The sequence below is a fragment of the Melanotaenia boesemani genome, chromosome 14 (assembly GCF_017639745.1).
Source record: "Melanotaenia boesemani isolate fMelBoe1 chromosome 14, fMelBoe1.pri, whole genome shotgun sequence".
In the NCBI taxonomy this organism is placed as follows: Eukaryota; Metazoa; Chordata; class Actinopteri; order Atheriniformes; family Melanotaeniidae; genus Melanotaenia; species Melanotaenia boesemani.
Window position 1 is genome coordinate 25,311,622 of NC_055695.1, and position 17,219 is coordinate 25,328,840.

Consider the following 17,219-nt stretch of genomic DNA (forward strand, 5'->3'; position numbering starts at 1 on the left):
AATTCACGTGTTTTTATGGGCATTTCATCAAGTAAAACACTTTGTGCTACTCATGTATGAAAAGTGTTTTATAAATACAATTTGATTTGATTTGATTTAAAAACAGACCTGGACTGCAGTCAGACTATTGGCTCTTATCAGAACTATGCTGTTGTGATGTAAAATATGTTTTGTCATTGTATTATTATACTCAGAGGCCTTCCCTTAAAAAGAAGAAAAAAAAACATAATTTGGATGGTTGCATGGAGTTTTTCAAAACCACACATATACACTACAATCAAGATACACATAATACAGAAAGATTTTAATCAAATTCTCATTGCATTTAAAAAAGAAAACTGCTATTGTTTTTCATTTTCTTTAATTACATTTCACTTCATAGCAAAATGTCAATGTTATGTTGGCAACTGCTGCTGTTTCTGCTATCCTAGCTTTAATGTTATTACAGCCGTAAAGACAACTTGTTACACTTGTATTAAAAGCTACCTCACAACATTTCTTAAAGGTGCAGTGATGTAACTGGAGTTTTTCTCTGGCACATGGAAAGGTTGTGTTAGAGCTCAGAGTGCCTAACACAAAGTGACAAATATCAAATTGAGACTCACAGATGGGGGCTGCACAGTGGTGAGGTGGCTAGGGTGACTCTACTATAGCTTCCTCCCAGTCCAGAAACATGTACATTAGGTTAACTGGTGACTCTAAACTGAATACGAAGAGAGTTGTTATTTGCCTTGTTTGCATCTGTGTTGGCCCTGTGATGCAACCTGTCCAAGGTCTAACATTCCTTGGCTTGATAGCAGCTACCATAGGCTCCATAAAAGTAGTTAAGAATGTATTTACAAAAAAAAAAAAAAAATCATTAGAAGATTAATATTTCTTTATGTTTTTATCCAACATTTAAAATGTTACATTTATTCAAATTGATCAATTTAGACTATATATTTATTATTTATTCTTATTTATTATAGCCTTGAAAACTGGTAGTTTTTGAACACTACAAAATTTTGATTAAATTTACAGTACCTGAATGAAGTATTCAGTTTACTAAACTAAACTTTTCTTATAACAACAGATATCATGTCCTGTTATCACATTAAAACAGTTAAATGAATGCTGAGTCATTGTTACTTGTCATTCATTTAGCACATGCATGTGATTCATCTAAAGTTGTTGCAAGACTGGGGTACATTGTTCTTGGTTTGATACAGTTGAAGATTTAACGTGGTAAAGCACAGAGGCGATAAGGTTTGGGACAGCGAGTCCCTCCCAACTTGAACTCCAGACTGAGCTGATCGCCTTGTGGTGCAGAGAATGAAAACCTCTGAAGGAGGGAGGTGAAAAAGAGGAATAACTCCATCTTGGCCAGCTGTTCTCCAAGACAAACGCGTTTACCTGGGAATACACAATACAAAACATGAATTTCAGGATATCAAATTCAAATGTTTTCTTAGATCATACATGAGTAACTTTATTTATCTTCACTCTTTTTTTGGTTTGATCTCTTATAAGTAATTTACCTTAAAAATGTATATAATATACTGTTTTTTAAATTATTTTTAATTATTGATCTGTAATTGCTTTGAGATCAAAAATTACTCAGGTGTATATTTGTCATTTATTATTTATACCCTAAAAACCATTTTTCCAAGCCTTTCAGGTGGAAGAAATACTGACAGATTTTTTTTTCTTTTAACCAAACCTGGGGGGTATTCAAAAAAGCAGGCTTAAAGCGTGAAGCGTGGCTCAAAAAACCCCTGTGATGACGGCAAATCATGTATCCAGGTTTCCCTTGCCCGGACGTGGGTCACCGGGCCCCCCCTCTGGAGCCAGGCCTTGAGGTGGGGCACGGAGGCGAGCGTTTGGTGGCCGGGCCTTTGCCTATGGGCCCCCCCCTCCCGTGGGCTCACCACCTGCAGGAGGGGCCATAGGGGTCGGGTGCAGTGTGAGCTGGGCGGCTGACAGAGGCGGTGACCCTGGCGGTCTGATCCTCGGCTGCAGAAGCTAGCTCTAGGGACATGGAATGTCACCTCTCTGGCAGGGAAGGAGCCTGAGCTGGTGAGAGAGGTTGAGCGGTTCCGGCTAGATATAGCTGAGCTCAGCTTGATACACTGCTTGGGCTCTGAAACCACTGTCCTTGAGAGGGGCTGGACCCTCTTCCATTCTGGAGTTGCTCCCAGTGAGAGGCGCCGAGCAGGTGTGGGCATGCTTATTGCCCTCGGCTTGGCGCCTGTGCGTTGGGGTTTACCCCGGTGAACTAAAGGGTTGCCTCCCTCCGCCTTCAGGTGGGGGGACAGGTCCTGACTGTTGTTTGTGCTTATGCACCAAACAGCAGTTCAGAGTACTCACCCTTTTTGGAGTCCTTGGAGGGGGTGTTGGAGAGCACTCCTTCCGGGGACTCCCTCGTTCTGGTGGGGGACTTTAATGCCCACGTGGGCAATGACAGCGAGACCTGGAGGGGCGTGATTGGGAGGAATGGCCCCTCTGATCTGAATCTGAGTGGTGTTCTGTTGTTGGACTTCTGTGCTCATCATGGACTGTCCATAACGAACACCTTGTTCTGGCGAAAGAGTGTCCATGTGTGCACTTGGCACCAGGACACTCTAGGCCGCAGTTCGATGATCAACTTTGTAGTCGTATCGTCGGACTTGCGGGCCACATGTCTTTGACACTCGGGTGAAGAGAGGGGCGGAGCTGTCAACTGATCACCACCTAGTGGTGAGTTGGCGCAAATGGTGGGGGAGGATGCCAGTCAGGCAGAGCCAAGCGTGTTGTGAGGATCTGCTGGGAACATCTGGTGGAGTCCCCTGTCAGAAAGAGTTTCAACTTCCATCTCCGGCAGAGCTTCAACCATGTCCCGGGCAAGGCAGGGGATATTGTGTTTGAGTAGGCTGTGTTCTGTACCTCTGTTGTTGAGGCAGCCAGCTGCAGCTGTGGCCGCAAGGTCGTCGGTGCGTCTCGTGGAGGTAACCCCCAAACTTGTTGGTGGACGGCAGCAGTAAGGGATGCCGTCAAGCTGAAAAAGGAGTCCTGTTGAGCCTTTTTGGCCTGTGGGAATCCAGAGGTATCGGCAGGCTAAGGGGAACGCAGCTTCGGCGGTCGCTAAGGCAAAAACTCAGTCATGGGAGGAGTTTGGAGAGGCCATGGAGAATGACTTCCGGACAGCTTCGAGGAGATTCTGGACCACCATCCAGCGGCTCAGGAGGGGAAAGCAGTGCTCCATCAACACTGTGTACAGTGGAGATGGGGGGGCTGCTGACCTTGACACGGAACGTTGTGAGGCGGTGGAGGGAATACTTCGAAGACCTTCTCAATCCCACCAACATGTCTGCTAATGAGGAAGCAGAGTCTGGGGACCCTGTTGTTGGCTCTGCTATTTCTGTGACTGAGGTCGCTGAGGTGGTTAAAAAGCTCTTTGGTGTCAGGGCCCGGGGGTGGATGAGGTCTGCCCAGAGTTCCTTAAGGCTCTGGATGTTGTAGGGCTGTCTTGGCTGACACGCCTCTGCAGCATTGCATGGACATCGGAGACAGTTCCCCTGGACTGGCAGACTGGAGTGGTGGTCCTCCTCTTCAAAAAGTGGTACTTCTGTGGTTGGCAATGAGGTCCTGTCCCAAGTGGAGGAGTTCTCAGGGAGTATCTCGGGGTCTTGTTCACAAGTGAGGGAAGGATGGAGAGGGACATCGACAGGCTGATCGATGCGGCGTCTGCAGTGATGTGGACTCTGCATCGGTCTGTCATGGTGACGAGGGAGCTGAGCCAAAAGGCAAAGTTCTCGATTTACCGGTCGATCTATGTTCCTACACTCACCTATGGTCACGAGCGGTGGGTAGAGACCGAAACAACAAGATCGTGACTACAAGCGGCCAAAATGAGTTTTCTTCGCAGGGTGGCCGGGCTCTCCCTTGGAAATAGGGTGAGAAGCTCGGTAATCCGGGAGGGGCTCAGAGTAGAGTCGCTGCTCCTCCGCATCGAGAGGAGCCAGATGAGGTGGCTCAGGCATCTGTGGGATTGCTTTTACTTGGTATGCCACGTGAATAAAGTATTACCTCACAATACTTAACAATACTTTGGTGTTCCCCCACAAAAAAGAGATGACTGGACAGACACCGACTACACAGCTATGACAGCATGCACAGCCTGTTAATGCTATTTTGCTTAGTTTCTTTTGGTGTTTCTGGTCTGCATTCGTCCCTCTCAGCATCAAGTCAACATAACACACACATACACCTGACATTATGTCCATGTTAATACAGGAAGCATGCTGCTGTAACGTAGTGCTTTAATGGATTATTTAGTGCAGACAAAGAGGTTTGCTGTAATAAGAAATGGTATCAAGCATCTTGTTGCTTTGGCTGCTTGTGTTTAGACTGTAAAGTGAGATTAATATGATTTATTATTGATTTATTATATAAACTCCAATTTCCATTAATTTTCATCTCTGTGAATTATTCAACTGCTCTGGACAGCTTATTAGGCCTGTTATGAACAAGGATGTAAAAAAAAAAAAAAAAATAAATAAACAAGAACAAAAACAAAAACAAAAAATGAACAAACCAAAACAAAAAAAATTACTATATGGTCATTTTGGTTTCATTATATTTTCTCAGACAGAAACTGGCTAAGCAAGGCTTGCAGCAACTGACTAACCTGCAGAAAAAGGAATGAAGGCCTCTCTCTTCCTGAAATTACCATCCTGGTCCAGAAAGTGTTGAGGGTTGAAGGAGTGCGGAGTCTCCCACATCGACTCATCATGTAGGACCGAATGAAGTGTAGGTATTATTATCGTACCCTGGGAAAAAAGGAATAAGTTGAAAACCTTTTCTTTCTTTTTTTATTCATAGAAAGTGACAGTTTAACTCTATGGGATAAGCTTTGTGCCACTGGGGAGCGAATCTGAATTCTTTATATTTGAATTTAAATCATTCAATTTGAATCTGAATATGTCTGTTTGAATAATTGCTTAAAAAACAATCCAAATTACCATATTTGATATTGAATCTTTGTTTTTTGAATGTGTATATTGGTAAAGTTGAAACTTTTGTATTTGAAAAAATTCATTCCCTAATTCATTTTCATAGTTCAGTTTCAGTTCTCTCCATTCAAATTCAGATCTGAAATTCAAACTTTTGTGCCACACATCCGGGACCTGACGTGAGGCAAAACTAGTCGATCGCAGATGGAGTAACGTCAGTTTTGTGCAGTGGGCGGCTACAAGCAGAGGGAGGGCGAGGGGAGGGTGGCGGCGGGGAGAGAGAGAGAGCGAGAGAGACGCTAAGATCCAGGCCAGCCACTCTCGCTACAACGGCACTTGCCGTTTCTGTAGCGGTAGTTACCAGTATCTTTATGTGAAAGCAGCTTGCCGGCTTGCTGTCTTTCTGTCTCAGCAAGCAAGGTCATTAAGACAGAAAAACAGGCGACGACCTATTTAAAATTAAATGCAACGTTGCCGTTGATCGTGACATTTCATAAAGATACCGGCATTTCCATAGTGGTGTTTGAAGGACGGAGATTTAACGTTTGTGGACCCTGACCACTGCTGGTTGGGACGTTGCGGGACAACAGAATGTTGCTCCATTCTCGTCTCTCCTGGACTGACGGAGCCCAATAAGCCTGCAAGCTGCTTTCACAGCGATGAGCCGTCACAGACGTGATCTGGCGTGTCTGCAGCCCGGCGAGTTACTTACTAAAATGTTTCCAAACCAACGCAAAAGATCAAGCTGGTCCGTTATAGCCTACATGGTGTATGTACGTCACTTGATGTGCACATTAATCTGTGCAAACTTACACACATTTTTCTTGTATTAGGAGTTACCACTAATGTGAAAAGTCTGCAACCAGCCCACAGTGGCAAACCGCTGAGACCGTTGAGGAAACGGTAACTACCGCTACAGAAACGGCAAGTGCCATTGCAGAAACGGTAACTGCCGTTGTAGCGAGAGTGGCTGGCCTGGATCTTAGCGTCTCTCTCTCTCTCTCTCTCTCTCTCCCCCCGCCGCCACCCTCCCCTTGCCCTCCCTCTGCTTGTAGCTGTTGAGAACAACTGCACAAAACTGACGTTACTCCATCTGCGATCAACTAGTTTTGCCTCACGTCAGGTCCATGTGTGGCACAAAAGTTTGAATTTCAGATCTGAATTTGAATTTCAGATCTGAATTTGTATTTCAGATCTGAATTTGTATTTCAGATCTGAATTTGAATTTCAGATCTGAATTTGAATTTCAGATCTGAATTTGTATTTCAGATCTGAATTTGAATGGAGAGAACTGAAACTGAACTATGAAAATGAATTAGGGAATGAATTTTTTCAAATAGAAAAGTTTCAACTTTACCAATATACACATTCAAAAAACAAAGATTCAATATCAAATATGGTAATTTGAATTCACTTGTTTTAAGCAATTATTCAAACAGGCATATTCAGATTCAATTGAATGATTCAAATTCAAATATAAAGAATTCAGATTCGCTCCCCAGTGGCACAAAGCTTATCCCATATAACTCACAGCTTTTAGCCCTGTTCACCAACTGATTGCACCATTTTTCTTTGCACAAAAACATCCCCTTTGGTGATTTACACAAACCAGAGGATGACCACATCAGTGTTCTTACACAAATCAAGCAGGTGTCAAGGAATCAGTTGGTTGAAGCAGCAGGTTAAAAAGGAACCCATTATTACTTTATAATCCTGAAATTTTACGTGTTTGTGGATTGTATACCTTTGGAATTGAGTAATTGTCCAGGACTGTGTCCTTGCTTGCCATGCGAGCTGCATTCAGAGGGATAATGTTGCCCATTCTCTGAATCTCATGAACGACAGCATCAGTGTAGGGCATGTTTTGTCTGTCAGACATGGACACCTGTCTGGATGAACCAACCACAGCATCTATCTCAGCCTGGACTCTCCCTGTACAGTCAAAACAGGACAAAATGTGAACTGACCCACAAGAAATCAAGAGAAACAGCTTACGCAACATTTCTTACATACACACCTTGTATGTCAGGATAGTACATCATGTATAGCAGCGCCCAGTGTAAAGTCGTTGTTGTTGTTTCAGTTCCAGCCCCAAACAGGTCCATGGTACAAAAAGTCAAATTTGTAAGGTCGAAACCAGACTCTTTGTCCCCCTCCTGTAAGACAAATGTGAAAATCTGCTGACATTTTTAATGTATTTAGAAAAAAAAAGAATAAATAAAAGAAAGAGACACAAATTTTACTTCTTTCATCTCAATGAGGAAGGAGTCGATGTAGTCTCTTGGAGATGAGGGGTCCAGGTTTTCTTTGTGTTCTTTGACCCTGAGGTCTATAAAGTCTGCAACCTTTTGTAACAGAGCGAAAAATCTCTGATGAGGTCCAGGCAGCCACTTCATCAGCCGAGGCATTGTGTTGTAAATCTACAGAGCAGGAAGCAAGTTATCAAACAATGTGACAATAAGGCAACATTGAAGATATGACATTTCTAAACATATATTTCCTTATAATAACTTATTGGAGCATATGTACATGGAAACCTTTCTGCTCCTTCTTTTGGATGTTTTCAGGCAATTTCTGTGACAGATGACTTATGGACTAGTTTAATTTGAAAGAGAAAGTTTCTGTCCTTAAAACATTACATAATCTTTACAGATTTCATGGAAAAAAATATTGCACAGAATTTGTGAATATTGTAAATATTGAGTGATGAGGCAGTCAATGTATGCCAGTCAGTCCATGTGTGAATTTAAAGGGATGACGGCTGTAGGGAAGAAACTATTTTAAGTCTGCTTGTTCTGGCTTGATGCACCTGTAGCATCAGTCATATGGAAACAACTTGAACACGTTACAAACCAGGGTGCGGTCTATCGTTGATAATGTTTTGTGCCTTACTAAGGAAGCAGTAGATATAAATGTCCATAAGGAAAGGGAGAGGGCAACCAGTAATTTTCTCTCCAGCTTTGCATACCCTCTGAAGATTATATTGGGCCTTTAGACCAATGAGGTATATTCACACAAACAAAAAAGATCAACGAGCAGGTACTACCACACTTGATCCCTAGCATGAATCAAATACTGCTTTCACACATGCACTGGAGTACTGAAATGGTCTGGAGATGCTCTCAGTGGGAGCCTGTGAGAAAACAAATGCCTCATCATACGATACCTCCTATGCATTCTAGACAGCCATTCTCTCACACCTCCTCCTTCACCCAATTTAATCAATATCACTTGACTGAATGGACATTATCCTTCCCGCTCGAGTTTGTCTTTGAGTTTACCGGGTTCAGCTGGAGGAGCAGCGGGCCTGTTTTTCAATAGATTGAACTTCTCTCTTGCTTACCATCCTGGTTCGAAAAATTTAAAACCTGATGCTCTCCCAACAGGCGACTCATCTGGAGGAGGATGCAGGAGAGGTGGGGGACTTTATCCTTCCCGCTCGAGTTCGTCTTTGAGTTTACCGGGTTCAGCTGGAGGAGGAGATCAGCCGGGCCCAGTCTGGTTCTGTCGTGCCCAGCAGTTGCCCCGTCGGATGCCTGTTTGCCCCTCCTCATCTGCGTTCCAAAGCTCTTGTTCTCTGCCACTCCTCACGCCTGGCCTGTCACCCTGGAGTCACATGCAAGTTTTACCTCCTGTCCGGAAGATTCTGGTGGCCTTCCTGTCGTCCAGATGTACGAGGCTTCGTAGCGGCCTGTCCTGTCTGTGCCCGGTCCAAGACATCGCGTTTACGTCCTGCTGGCCTTCTGCACCCCCTGTCCATTCCTTGTTGACCCTGGTCTCATATTGCAATGGACTTTGTAACAGGACTTCCCCCTCCGATGGCAAGACCGTCATTATGACCGTTATTGACAGGTTTTCCAAGATGGCTCATTTTGTGGCCCTCCCTAAGCTGCCTATGGCTAAGGAAATGGCAGACCTCCTCTTGGTCGATGTGTTCCGGTTACACGGCCTTCCTCTGGATGTGGTTTCCGATCGGGGACCCCAGTTCAGCTACAAGTTTTGGGCCGCGTTATGTCGCCTCCTGGGAGTGCAGGTTAGTTTGTTTTCGGGTTTTCATCCCCAATCTGACGGTCAATCGGAAAGAGCAAACCAAACGCTGGAGACTAGTCTCCGGTGTCTATGTTCGGAGAATCCCTCCACCTGGGCCTGGAATTTGCCATGGGTGGAGTATGCTCATAATTCTTTGCCGTCCTCAGCCACTGGTTTTACTCCCTTCCAGGTGGTGAATGGGTTTCAGCCCCCGTTGTTCGCTCTGCAAGAGGAGGAGTACTGTCATGGTCCGCCTGCTGGTGTTAGGATTTCCCCGCTGTCCCCGAATGCATTCTCCCTCCACCCACCGTGATTGCTGATGTGCTCCACCTGTACTGTGTCCTATATAAACCCGAGTTTATCTGCTTCTCATTGCCAGATTGTCTTGGTTCTTCCCTGCACGTATCCAGCCTAGTTTTTTCTGCCTGCCAACCTGTTTATGACCCCCGATCTGTTGGACCTGGATTATCGACTCTGCTCGCCCCCTGTCTGGTAACTCTGTTTTCTGATTGCTTGGATTTTCTGGATCTCAGACCTCTGGATTGTATTAGGGATTTGGATTTTGGATCACAGAAGGAAATCATGGTAGCACCCATTGCTAAACTCGCCTTAATACGGTACTCCAAAACAGCTGACAGTGTTTCCCTGTATTAACGTCATCTCTGTCCAGCAGTTCTCTCCCATTCCCCAGTGGCATTCCCTCTGGTTTCTCTCTTCCAGTCCCCGATGAACTCTTTTCAACGGATTCCTCACATACCCTGTACTACGGATTCCCCTCATCAGCCGGTACGTGATCACGTTCAACAATCCTGTATTGTCACCCCTGACGATTCCTGCTATTAACTCCTGTTCTTATACATCCACAGACAAGTGGGCCGAAAGTGACGGTTACAAACCACACTCCTGAATATTTACCTTGTACAATAAAGTCTCTTTTACCAATCCTTGGGTCTCTGATATTTACCGAGTCCAATCTGCTGATCCGTGACATAAAACATTTGATTATTGAATGAAAAGCTAATCTTTACCACTTTTAGCCATTTAATCCATTCTTACATTCACTGAGGTCTCGCAAACCCAGACCATGGTATAAGCACTGATAATGTCTGTTACATCAAGTGATAATGATCGAATCGGGTGCCTTGTTTATATTTTTTGGCCAAGACAGACTCTTCAGCAGAAAGGCTTCTGCTGCGCTGTGATTGTGTGATCAATGACTATCTGGACTATCCTGGAAATCTTGACTGTAAAATCATTGACAATCTCTTTAGTTTTGGATACAATGATGTCAAACTGAATCTTTCATGACTTTTGAACACAGATTTTTTTAAGTATATTGTACATTGTTGTTTTGGTGTTGGTTGATTCAAATAGAAAATACACTTTATAATATAAAGTGTATAATATCTTTGTTTGGAGATTATGTAATGCCTTCATCTACAGAGAAGGCTCACCTGTACTGAAAAACCTCCCTGTAATTCCATAATGTCTTTGAAGTATTGAAGAATAGTCTGGTACTGCTTATCGTTGTACTCAAATCGATTCCCAAACACCAAACAGCAGATGATGTTGGAGACAGCATTTATTATCAGTGGCTGACCATTAAAAGGCTTTCCTATAAAGTAAAGAAAATACTGATTAATAAAATTAAGACTATCAAAGTATAAAATATGTTATGAGCCGCAGGAAAATAAATTAACTAATTTCCAATTGAATTATTAGAAAATATGTAAGAAATGTTATAATGAACAAAGAAATGAACATAGCAAAACATTGGAAACAAATGCATCAGGGTGAAATATTAATTCTTGTTGTTTTTACCTTGTTGATCTGCAAAAGCCTCTGAGAGATATCTGCACTCCTGCTGGATGCATTGCTCCATGGTTTTCTTCCCCAGACCAAAGTTTCTCAGCGTGTGAAGAGCAAATCTTCTCTGCTGCTTCCACAAATAACCATTTGATAACACAAGACCTTTTTAAATAGAAACACAGCATTAGACTATAACTTGAGTCAGATATTTGGGTAAAAATTCAACAAACACCTTTATTTCCAACAAAGTCTGCAAACATCGGAATAATGGGGCGATCTGTGAAGTCATCTCCTCGTTCGATCAGGGCCTCTTTCACATGCTTGTAACCATTGAGGACAACAACCCTTCCACCAAAGAGATTAAGGCTAAATATGTTTCCATATTTCTCTGCAAACTGAACACAGACAAAAAAAACACACAAAAAAAACACATTATTTCAGTTTGAGCAGAATTTATAATATATCCCCTTACACATCATCATGCTCAGAAGTTCCAGCTTTCATATAAATACATTATAATTCTACATTTTTCTTAAAACTGTGATCCTGCTCATAAAATTTGCTGTTGTACATGTAAATATCCTGCCCTCAAGTTTGTGATGTGTTTTGTTTTTACCAACCCAGGCAAAAGCAGATTGCTCTTTATGCATAAAACTATGTTAATGGTTAAAGGCAAGGGCGTACCGGGACTTTTCCCGGTGGGGCTGGTGTGGCCGGAAAAAATTAATTAATTAATTAAATAAAATAAAAAAAAACTTTTAATGCTGTTGGGCTGGCCTTTAAAGTGTTAACCAATGCTAATAGCTCCTCCAGTGTCTGGCTAATGGGCATTGGTGTGTGTCAGACCTCTTTCACCATCGGGCTCTTGGCCAATAACAGCCGAAGGCCTGGCTTGGGGCTCAGCCCCCCCTCATCTTATTCATCTTCATCTTCATCAAACAATCACCCATGCAAAAATAAAGAAGAAACATAAGGGAGGAGCGCAAAAGTTGAGAAAAAAATGCACACACTACAAGCAGATGCAGCCGAGTTTCAGAAACCTGCAAATATATTTTCTGCAACTACATCATCCTCATCCTCATCAGCACCTGCAGCTCTCATGTCTACGTCTGGTGGACAACATGACCTGGAGGAAGATGCTAGTCAGGTAGGTGGCTGTAATGTGATGACATCTGTCTAGCTTGCTAACTTTTAGCACATTGCACTGGCTGTAAAAATGTCATTATCGTGTGTGGACCAGGCCCAGTCGTGCTCATTAGCCCTTTTTTATAAAAAAAATCATGGATGAGCTCAAACACAATCTCATTAGTATTTCACTTAAAGCTAGTAAGCTAAACGCTATCTTAATAACTTTGCTAATTAATCAACATTATACTGAATGTCAGTTTAAATCTTTTGTGTGGGTTTTGTTGGATAATATATAAAATGAGACAGTCTGTGTAGAGGAAATGTGTGCTACTGTATGTTTCTTATTCCATTATTCTCTAGTTTATATTAGTCTATAGTCTTATTATTTCTAGTTTTATATTACTTAAGCTGTACATATTCAGTATTAACAACATGTAATTGTGCTTTTCTGAGTCACAATACGTTAATATTTTTTACATTTTTCTATTTAACTTGAATGAAATTTAAATATTTATAGTAATATACTTGTTTGAAACAGATATCAAACAACATCATGTAGGAGAATGTTCAATAAATTGAAATAAATTTTAACATTTTAAATGCATTTACTATTTGTTTTCAGTTGGTAGGGCTACAGAATATGTTCACTCAAGTGAGACTCATGTGAGCAGTCTCCAGAGCCCGACACAAGTAGCATGATGGTGAAGTTGATGTTTGTTTGACTAGCTGTATTTTTTTTACCAGACGAAAAATTTGAACCGTTTTTCTCAATTTTCTGTAGCTGCTGTCTAGTTGTAATTAGTCTATTACTGTCTATGAGTTCTGCTACTACTGGTACTCGGTGCTAGGCCTCAACCTCCAGCTCTGTTTCTTCATTCTTTTCAAGTAGCTCATTGTTGGCCCACCTGACGAATGTGTCGGCCGCTGTTTTCACTTACTGAAAATATATATTAATTCTAATCAAGGCCTCAGGTGAAATGATGTGTCATTATCTCTTCAATAATGTTTACATGTCTATTTTTCTGTCTTCCATATATATGTGAATGTATTTGTTCCTGTTATAACGTCGTTCGGGAGTGCAGCATGCTTGCATGCAATTCTTCTTCAATACCATGGAAACACTGAGACAGAGGTCTGCCCTTCAACAACGGCCCGGAAGAAAACATAACCTAACACAGTTCTGGGGATCGATCACTGACAGATCGATCCTGTCATGATCCGTGGTATGAGGCTAAGGTTTTCCAGGTTTGGATCACATGGAACCCTCGGATACTGCCTCTGCGGTCTCCCTCATATGGTGCTCCCGCCTGCAACCTGTACTCCTCCACTAACCTCTCCTCTGTTCAGCAGTTTTCCTCCCGTACCCCAGCAGTCTCCCTCCCGGCAGCCTCTCTCCAGTCACTGGATCCTACACTCTGCCCCACGTTGGATTACCCTCTGCTGGTACGTGAAACCTCAAACCCTCTCAATATCCTCATCTGCTGCCTGATTCCTAACACCTGTCTCGTGTGTCCACAGACATCTGATCGGAGAGAGACCGGATTGCACAATCATAATATTCACTTTGTACAATAAAGATCTTATACCTATCCCTGGGATACTGAGTTTCTCTGAGTCCAACCACCTGAGACATGACAGATCCAGGCTATAACAGTTCCACCACCATCATCCGCCTCTATCATCTGCGGCCCCTTAGTTGGCCAGTCGGGTACTAAATTCTCGGGCCACTTTTTTGCCTCAGTCTGCCCCTGGTTAAAGGTACAACGAGGACAACCCCAACAGAGGTCACTATAAAAAGGAAGACACATCAAAATAATTAAAGACCAAAGAATCATAGATGGGAAGCACAGACAATGGCTGTCCTACATAATTAAAATAGTTTTCACACTTCATTTATCTTCTGAAAAGTTCTTTGTCTTTGTTCTTTCTTTGTTCCACACCGGATCAAAGCTACAAGTTCTACTTGCTTTTGAAGGACTCAGTCCAAGAGAAGCAGCAGAGATCTTCAACATGCAGATGCTCACCTGCAAAGCTGTTCCTGCCACCTTTGCTATTTAAGATGAAATTCAAAAGCTGGCTCTTTCCCCATTTACAGTCTTTTGGGGGGTTCCTGAACACTTTTAAGTATGGCTGGGTATTAGATCTTGTTTAATTAAATAAAATATATTTGTATTTAAATGATGATTTAACACATAAAATGTTTGACAAAGTTATAAAGTTGAGCTGAGTTTCTAAATCTGTAAATTGTACAAAGTCATTAATTGTTAAATAATAAACAAAAAACAATAAAATAATTCTGAAGCTGTGATTTTGTCAAACAGTTCAAAACATAAAACAAATTAATCCAGTGTTATAGAAGACAAAGAAAAGCCGCAAATACACTGTGTGTACAATTATTAGACAAGCCAGTATTTTGACCATATCACCCTTTTCATGCATATCTTCCAACTCCAAGCTGTATAAACCTAAATACTTATTGGATTTAAGCATTTCAGGTGATGTGTCTAACGAGGGAGGGTGTGACATAAGGAGATCAACACCCTATATGAAGGTGTGCATAGTTATTAGGCAACTTATTTTCCTCAGGCAAAAAGAGATTTAACAGACTCTGAAAGGTCAGAGATTGTAAAAAAGTCTTTTAGATGGATGCGGCACTCTTGAAACTGCCAAAATATTGGGGCATGATCACTGAACCATCAAATGTTTTGTTGCAAATAGTCCAAGAAACGTGTTGAGGGAAAAAAAGAAGCAAATTAAATGCAAAAGATTTGACAAAAATCAAACATGTAGCTACCAGGAAATTTTTTTAGTTGTTTGTTTATTATTCTGACATTGACAGATGGAAATAAACAAGTGAGATGGGGAGGTTTTCATTTTTTCATTAAGTTGCATAATAATTCTGCACACTAACAGTTGCCCAATAATTGTGCACACGTAGATTTTCTAGTAAGAAAGTCAAGACCTCACTTACTTTCGTAATATTCAGGTATGAGGTTTATTAACATTTTTGGACTGATCGAGAGCACTGCAGTTGTTCAAAAACAAAATTAATCCTCTAAACTACAACTTACCTAATGATTGTGCACACAGGCAAATGCCCTCAGTCCTTTATTTACAGCCCCTCTCAACATTGAAGTTTTAATGAGGGCGACTACAGAGATCTTTTACAGTTTTCCAGCTGGGTCAAAGAGCGCAGCCTTATTGCATTCCTGTTACAGTTTAAATTGGCAAGTTTATTTCTATTTTCTCGCATTTGAACATAAAGAAAACTATTTAATATTTACACATTTGAAACGGGGTTAATACTTATCACTCAATGTCAAAAGTTTATTTAGTTATTGGTTTATTATCCTAGAAAGTATATAAATAATATGACTATTATAATATTTAGGTGTAAGGAATCATGCTGTACCTCGCTGAACTGTAGGTGAAACCTCGCAGGTTGGATGCGGTGAAGATCTCCGATAAAAGGAAGAGCCCGCGGACCAGGAGGAAAGTTTTTCGGTTTTCTGTTCTTTAAGATGTCGCTCAAAAGCAGAAACACAAAGACAAATATCAAAATACTCCTGCTGTCTATCCACTCTAAGCCGAGAATGCTGTATATCGCCTCCATTTCTCCGCTTTACCTCTGAACACTGAACAGGTCAGTTAGGAAAACTGTGTAACTGCGTAGTGATGTGTTGTTCGCGAACGAGCCGGCTGTAAGAACCGATTCTTTGTGGCGGAGAAGAAAACACTCTTTGTGGGGAAATTAAAAATGAACAAACATAATAAATAAATAAATTAAAAAATTTAAAAAAAAGCATCAGCATCTGGCTGCATTTGAATGATATCAAGGAATCCAAACTGAATTTGAAAAATGAAAATATCCATTAGAGCAAGGTTTGATTATAATGTCAGTTACTGTGTAATTTTTAAAAAATTTATAAACATAAGGATCCAGTTATTTGTTAATGAATATGCTGGTGACTTGGTTATTGTTTACGGTAAAGCTGTCACCCAAGTAAAATTAAGAAATTGGGACATCATCACGGTATAACATGATTATTTATTGTAAAACAGTGAAACTTATCAAGTCCTAATGTGATAGTGAGTTTTCCTGCATGCAGCGGAAAGCAGCACGCAGCTAGCCAGCCAGCTAGCAAATGTTAACAAAACAAACAAACCAAAGAAAAGCTACCTACTAAAGACATAATAATAATAATAATAATAATAATAATAATAATAATAATAATAATGATAATAATAAATAATCCCACAGGGGCCAAGGAACAAAGAAAACAGGAAAACTGATCCAAAAAATGCCACCAAAAGAAGCGAATCCAGGAGTTCTCCCTGTGTATGATTGGGTTCTCTCCGGGTACTTCGGCTTCCTCCCACTGTCCAAGGACATGCATGTTAGGTTAATTGGTAACTCTATATTCTCCCAAGGAGTGAGTGTGAATGGTTGATGGTCCATATCTGTGTTGGCCCTGCGACCTGTCCAGGGTGTACCCTGCCTCTCACCTATTAATGCTGGGATAGACTCCAGCGACCCGTAATGGACTAAGTGGTCAAGATAATGAATGAATGACAACTGGAAATCAAAGCTAGCTGAATGTTTTTCCTGTGTTTATAATTTTTCTACTTAGGTTTTCTACAGATCTGCAGCAATGTAAAGACTGCAGTCTTGTTGCATGTCCAACTTTAGCCTTGTTTTCCAATTCAACAGTCCCAAGAGGTCAGCAGTGTTATGTAACATATCAGCTGCCTGTTTTCTTTTTTTCCTCCCTTTTCCTGAGCACTTTTCACCCAGTTAGCACCAGACACAGTGAGTCAGTCATTTCTCTTAGTTTGCACACTCACTTGGGAACTTTCATCCACACCTCAAACTCTGACACACCTAATTTACTTAAGGATAAAAAAAACATACAAAACCAAATTTTTTAAACATTTAGGCCACAAATTAGTCCAAAAGTTATGTATAGGGAAATATATATGATTAAAAAAACAAACATTTTTTTAATCAATATGTTGTCATCCTTAGCTTTTAAGCCTGTATGTCTTTGTTCTTCAGGGAAACGTGTGTGTCTTGGAGAAGGCCTCGCCAAGATGGAGCTGTTCCTGTTTTTGGTGGGATTACTGCAGAAGTTCTCCTTCTCTGTTCCTGATGGAGTAGAGCTGAGTACAGAAGGAATTACTGGAACTACGCGGGTGCCTCATCCCTACAAGGTTTATGCTAAGGCTCGCTGAGTTATGCAGCTTCTCAACATATAATTTTCTACTTAACCAGTGTGTAACAAA

General features: G+C 41.5%; 1 protein-coding gene across 1 annotated transcript; it reads right to left on the reverse strand.

Moving 5' to 3' along the window:
* Positions 1–963: 963 nt before the first annotated feature.
* LOC121653290 (cytochrome P450 2J5-like) lies at positions 964–15,612 on the reverse strand. Its single transcript, XM_042006665.1, has 9 exons — positions 15,349–15,612; positions 11,041–11,203; positions 10,821–10,970; positions 10,454–10,614; positions 7,214–7,390; positions 6,988–7,126; positions 6,715–6,902; positions 4,646–4,787; positions 964–1,392 (listed from the first exon to the last, which is right to left on the reverse strand). The coding sequence occupies exons 1-9, from the start codon at positions 15,547–15,549 to the stop codon at positions 1,217–1,219; spliced, it is 1,497 nt and encodes a 498-aa protein (XP_041862599.1). The 5' UTR covers positions 15,550–15,612; the 3' UTR covers positions 964–1,216.
* Between the last annotated feature and the right edge of the window lie 1,607 nt (positions 15,613–17,219).

What these genes read in the sequence shown, in the direction of transcription:
- LOC121653290 (XM_042006665.1), bottom strand. Translation starts at nt 15,549, where the DNA reads ATGGAGGCGATATACAGCATTCTCGGCTTAGAGTGGATAGACAGCAGG. An exon ending in GTACTATCCTGACATACAAG is followed by an intron (nt 6,903 to 6,987) that starts GTGTGTATGTAA and finishes TTGACTGTACAG; the next exon opens with GGAGAGTCCAGGCTGAGATA. An exon ending in ACAATTACTCAATTCCAAAG is followed by an intron (nt 4,788 to 6,714) that starts GTATACAATCCA and finishes CTTTTTTCCCAG; the next exon opens with GGTACGATAATAATACCTAC.